General features: G+C 42.8%; 1 protein-coding gene across 1 annotated transcript; it reads left to right on the forward strand.

Annotated features, from left to right (window-relative positions):
- Window positions 1-882: 882 nt before the first annotated feature.
- Window positions 883-6148, forward strand: Mrps14 (mitochondrial ribosomal protein S14). The gene is made up of 3 exons (XM_021169529.2): window positions 883-972; window positions 2691-2849; window positions 5756-6148. Exons 1-3 carry the CDS (start codon window positions 892-894, stop codon window positions 5936-5938), a joined length of 423 nt encoding a protein of 140 aa, XP_021025188.1. The 5' UTR covers window positions 883-891; the 3' UTR covers window positions 5939-6148.
- Window positions 6149-6593: the final 445 nt, after the last annotated feature.

Raw genomic sequence — 6593 nt, forward strand, 5'->3', positions numbered from 1 at the left:
TGCGAGTGAGTTTTAACCAGGGTTTTATGCTGCTTGCTGGTCTAGGACTTTTTAGATCTGAGGCAGGGGCTCCTGGTTGTCTTATCCTGCCAAATGGTTTCAGTCAGTTTCCCTAGCCCATTAGAAATGTTCACTAAATTGTAACGCTTAAAGAAAAAACTCTCCTTCTTCCTGGGAGCTTCCTGTGTGAATAGCCCAGTGAGCTGTTCCTCACTGCATCCATCAACACATCTAGGAGACAGGCTAGGAAGATGGCAGGAAAGTGCCCTGTACTAAACGGAAAACAGCAGGCACATGCACACACACCACTACCGCCGTCCAACACACAGAGACAAAAACGTAAAACCTATACAACCTTAATACAGATATGATATAATATAATATAACATAATAAAATAAATATAATATAATAAATATAATAAATATAATAAATATAATATAATATAATATAATATAATATAATATAATATAATATAATATAATATAATATAATATAATATAATATATATTTAAACCCTTGGCGTGCAAGCAGAAACTATATCAGGGCCACTACCGTCTTCTTTACAGCAGAAATGTGACCAGTGCGAGTTCTGCAGGATGAGTGGCAAATGCTGCCAAGCTTCCGCCGGGTGGCGCCAACGCGGAGAACACAGGCGCAGGCTGGGCGGGGCTGGGACAGAGGAACAGCGAGGGCCAGGAGAGATCGCGCAGGCTCACTATTCTCCTACTGCCTAAGTGGGCGGTCCGCATGGATGAGCTGCTTATCTATGAAATAACGCGAGAGTGCAAATCCCGCACCTACCCTCTCCCTCTCTATAGGCTAAATCCTGCCCTGGGCCCGCCCTTTGGGGCACAAGTCCCGCCTCCACAGAACCTGTTTCCGGTGTTGTAATGCGGCGGCGGTGGTTGGCTGGCTGGGCAGACAACATGGCGGCGTCCATCCTAGGCTCGCTGCTGCGGACCTTCCGGCAGGTCAGGCCTCTGCCTTTCTCGCCAGCCTACCTCTTCCCTGATTTCCGTGTCCTGTGGGTCCCTCGTAGCCCTGTCACCTGTAATGCGCACGGAGGACCGATCCCAAGGCTCCTATCTGCTTTCCGGTCCTGGCTAGGTTAGGAGAGCCCAGAGCAGCAGTCGAGGGCTTGGTATTCAGGTGTGGATCCGTCATGTGAAAGCTGCGAGAATGACTCCGGGTTATAAGGAGCCGAGTGTGAGTGGAGAAGAGAGGGGAGAGTCGGATGATTGAGATCTCAGAGACTCTGATTATGCAAAGAGACTGCAGGGAACTAACTGTCAGCCAGTGGTGGCTTGGAAGCAGGTGGTGACAATTTCGAATGGGGAGCAGGCCATTCCGCTAAAACAGAATTAGTTAAAGGAAGGGCTGAGAATTGGCTGTAGAGTTAAGGAGTGGGAGTGTTATGATGCGGATAGAAACTGGGACGAGCAGCAAAGGACGTTGGAGAAGTCTTGGATAGTTTTGCTGGGGAGGGTGTCAACCAGAGGGAGACCTGGGTGGACCTGGGTTGTTTTTTCTCTACTGTGACATTGCGTCATATCTGTATATTAGCGGGAAAGAGTCCCACGAGAGTGGGGGAACACTGGTATAAAGAATAGGGAAGAATCGCTGGAGATTTGCCTTTTTTTTTTTTTTAAAGCAGGCAAGAGGTGATATAGAGTCTGTGTATGAATTTTGATTTTAGGAATGTGCTTAAGTCATGAATAGCAGTTTCGTCCAGTAGAAGTGTAATGCAAACCACAAGGATAATTTAAATATTTTCTAATTTTTATATTGAGGTTAAAAAGGAGGTGCGGTTAATTTTGATATATATTTTTAGTCAGGTCTGTTCTTATCCTAACAAGTCAAAATTAGAATGACTTATGTGACATTTGCATTCTTCTGTTGGAAGCAGGTTTCAAAGTCTTGTGTATCTGACGCTTATATATATATATATACATACATATATATGTGTATATATATATATATATATCGCAGTTGGGATGCTAACTTTTGCAGTTGGACCAAAAACAAACTTTTAAGCGAGTTAATACCAAGAATTATGTCCCCACTTGTACTGCTTACAGTTCCAGTGCATATTAGCCATATCCATCGTTCATGGCCACTGTAATGGACAGAGGTGTCATATAACCAATGAGAGGGGTGTAGAGTGTAGTACAAACACTGCCGAGGGGGCACAGGTATGGTAGTGGGTGTTTGGAAATTCTCTCCAGATTGCTTCTAATTTTATAACTAAGGACACTGAAGTCATCAGAACCTGAGGGTGTGGGAGAAGGTAACAGTGACTTAAGAAAGAAGAATACTCCTGCAAAGTGTCCCCGGATTTCCACCAGAGTTGTAGTGTGCATGAGGTATGCACATGCACACACAAATAAATGCCATAAGTTACTTCCTAAAAATATTAAGTCTTCCCCCCGTGAGATGGCTCAGTGGGTAAAATGCTTGCCACCAAGCCTGTGCAGTTCAATCTAAGGCCCCATTTGTGGAGGGGTAACTGACTCACAGAAGCGTTGTCCTCGTCCACCCTCCACACATGCCCATCCATACACAAGCACACATGTGCACTCATACATGCCAAATAGAATTTAACTGCTCAAAGTCACTTAACGAGTGACTGAAAGTTTGTGGGATTGCAAAACCACTTGCAGCACCCATAATCCTTGTCTCTCTTTTTTAGGCAGTTCCTCCATCAGCGTCAGGTCAAGTTCGAGGTTACTATGTAGACTGGAGAATGTTGCGTGATTTGAAGAGACGGAAAATGGCTTATGAATATGCAGATGAGAGGCTTCGGATCAATTCGCTCAGAAAGAATACCATTTTGCCAAAGGACCTTCAGGTTAGCCAGCTGAGCCCCTTTCTTTCACAAAAGCATTTATAACTATCCTCATACTCGTCTCTATGCTGTTTTACTGCAGCTTCTTAATGTAATTTCTGGAGAATAAGATCAAATATTCACGTCTACATAAATAGCCTTAAAACTGACTTTGGTAAGCTTAGGATAAAGGACAACTCTTCAGTCTTTCCTGGTTCTTCAGCCATGTCATTATACAATCCCTAGGAAGTACTAGTGAGTGGTGACCACATAAAACCTCCAACATCTCCCACTGTCATCCTAGTCTTGGAACCCTCATGGAGGTATTGCTGATGCATGGGCTGTGTGCCAAACACATGACCTGTGATCCAACTCAGGCTGTGCCCTCCTGAACCCTCCCCGCGCCCCTGCCCCCATGGTTAGGTGTTCTTTCATTCACCCTTCCTTTCTTGCCATGTACATCCGGTTAAATAAGAGGGTGTTGAGCCTATTTGGGCTTCCTGAGGCACAAGGTTTTCCATTTAAGTGGTAACAGAATACCTGTACAGAAGAGGCTCTCAGGAAATTTAAATTATACTCAAGGCTGCTTACCTCACTCGACAGGGTTTCTGTATAGCTCTGGCTGTCCTGGAACTTGAAACTTGATCTGCATATCTCAAAATCAAAGCTCCCTCTGCCCCTCCCCCCCCCACCCGCCCCTTCCCGAGTGCTAGGATTAAAGGTGTGCATCACCACTATTTGGCTGCTGTATCTTTTAAATTTTGCCTGGTTTTAAGCAAATGAGCAGAAAACTGAGTTCCCAGGACCTCTCTCTTGTGGCTTTTACCACAATGTGGTATTACACTTCTTCTACTTAATAGGAGAAGACAGCCTCGGGCAATCAGCTCAAGACAATGTTGATCATGGAAGCAGAGAGTAGAATGGTGGCTGCCAGGACCATCTGTAGGGGTCAAGCCCAATTGGTCAAACAGGCACATGCTTGGGGCTATAAGGTGATGAAATACTATGCTAAAATCTATAGTAGTCAGTGAAATTTGCTAAGAGTAGAAAGATAATGGACCAGTATTTAATTAAATATATACAAACTTTAATTGTCAGTCAAGCCACAGGGTAAATGAGTAAGTTATTTATGGAGAATATTCCCCCCCATACACACCAGGAGAAATGCCTCTAGTATTAGTACCAGCAGTAGCCATGAAGATAACGAGCTATTTAACTATCAGGGCTGTCTGAGGCTTACAAGTTAAGTTTATGTCCAGTTCCAGAAGGCTTTCCCAGAATGCTCTTTTGTGCTTTCTTTTCTGCTGTCATTTTCCTGTTCCAATGTCAGTTTTTGAGGACAAGGAAGGACATGCATAGATAAGTCTGTACATTTCTTCTAGAATACTTATTATTTGCTCATTGACCTCATTGTGTTTTATGCAATTCCCCACATATTTCTTTTTTTTTTTTTTGGTTTTTCGAGACAGGGTTTCTCTATATAGCCCTGGCTGTCCTGGAACTCACTTTGTAGACCAGGCTGGCCTCGAACTCAGAAATCCGCCTGCCTCTGCCTCCCAAGTGCTGGGATTAAAGGCGTGCGCCACCACGCCCGGCTCCCCACATATTTCTAATATCAACAAATGCATAAGCTTTTAGACATCAGTAGATTTGCACATGCAGTCATTTATTTAATGGTTTTTTTTAAGTATTGCAATTTTTGTCCTTTTAAATACTATTGTACTTTTCTGTGTGTCTCCCACATTCTATCAAGGATCAGTGGTGTGCTAACACATCTGATAAGTGTTTACTGACAACCTGAGCCAAATCTGCCATACTTTCTCCCCTTGACCACTTCCCAGCTTCATAGCCATTACCTGGACAAGATTCATGGCCCTTGTCTGGCTACCTTCCTTTATCTCTGCAGTAGTCAGAATCTTCATCATAAGGCTTTGAAGATCCTGGTGATGAACTTTTTACTAGTCTCAAGCCATGGTCTTTCCTAAGTATCATCAGCTCAGATGCTTAAAGCTTTTGTCCTTCAAAAATTATGTGTCTCTGCATGGGGCAATAAATGCATTCACAGATTTTCTCTAAATGACCTAAACATGGATGCATGGAGCAGCACTATTCACAATAACTCAAAAGAGAACCTACTCAGTGATAGGTTATCTCTGCTGGCAAAATGAGCCAAATTCAAGCAATATTAAAGTCTATGGCAGAAAGGGGAGGTGGGAGGAGAAAGATAGATAAACAAGAATGAGAGACGAGAACTAAAATGTCAGGATTATATAGTGAAGAGCCTCCGGGGAAGAGGGAGTCCAGGCCCTGAGCTGGGAAGTTCAGGTGAGGATTGAAGGATGTGGTAGAGCCTGGAGGGTAGATCTGCTTTGGTATGTTAGTCACCTCAGCTGCTGGTCCCAGGTCTGAGCCCAACACTCAGATCTCTACCAGCTACAGAATACATAAAGGAATTCCAACATACTCAGTGAAACTAGCATCAAGGAGACTGCGGATATTAATGACACTTGGAACAGTGTAAGCAGCCTAACTAGCATATTATAGAATAAAGAAACCAAATGAATAAAGACAAAAAATATTATATGGACATATGGCATACAGTTTGCAACAGGATAAATGTGTACTTCAGGTTTTAGTGAACATATTAGCTGTTAGCCAGTGCCCTTAGAAGGGAGGCGGCATCAATCAGCCTTGGGTGCTGATGTTGTAAGTCAGTGATGGCTACACAGTGTATGCTGTTTATAAAAATAGACGGAACTTTGTTACTTTGATTTGTGGATTATGGTTATCTTAATGTTTAAAATCACATTGAGAAAACATCAAACATTTCTGTTTTGTTTCTATCGTATCTGCAGTTCTCTGGCTAAGATTCTAGCCCATTTTCCTTTCCTTTAGGCACTGAGTTATGATCTGTTATAATTTTCCCCTAGGAAATGGCTGGTGATGAAATTGCTGCCCTTCCACGGGATAGCTGTCCTGTTAGAATCAGAAACCGGTGTGTTATGACATCTCGCCCACGTGGTGTTAAGCGTCGCTGGAGGCTTAGTCGCATTGTCTTCCGCCACTTAGCTGACCATGGGCTACTTTCTGGAGTCCAGCGAGCAATATGGTAAAACCATTTCAGAACCTGCCCAGCTGGGAAGCCAATCCTGGCAGGAGACTTAAGACCAAACCCTAGGTCTTATAAGGGTCTAGTATGTTTAGTCTACTTAACCCTGAGTTAAATTACTTTTACACTTTAAATAATATGGCTATTTGTCATTGAATTGTCTTTCAACTTTAAAGCATAGTATAAGAGTGGAATAAACATATTTTCTGTGAAAGTATGGTCTTTCCTTCAAGTTTGATGTTTAGTAGCAAAATAATATATATTTTTGGAGTGACTTCATAAAATACTTCTAGATGTCAGATCTAATTGACAGGTTGCTTTTCTATGTTGTATTCCTGGACTAGTTTCCCTGGTCTGCAGTTACAGTCACTTTTTGGATAACAATAGACAGATTTAAACAGGATATTCTAAATTATATTTACGGTCAACTTTATGTGACAGTGAATAAAAGAACTGCTAAATAGTTGTTTCATCTTTTAAATTTTTTCATTACTGCGTATGGGTGTTTTCATGCATGCAAACCTATGTTCCATGTGGGTGCCTGGTGCTGGAGGCCAGAGGAAGGCCCTGGGTCCCAATTACAAACAGCTGTGAGCTACCACATTTAAACCTTAACCTGTTACCTGGAGACTTCGATATTTCAGTGCTGATGGGTGCAC

Source organism: Mus caroli, chromosome 1 (genome assembly GCF_900094665.2).
Source record: "Mus caroli chromosome 1, CAROLI_EIJ_v1.1, whole genome shotgun sequence".
Taxonomy (NCBI): domain Eukaryota; kingdom Metazoa; phylum Chordata; class Mammalia; order Rodentia; family Muridae; genus Mus; species Mus caroli.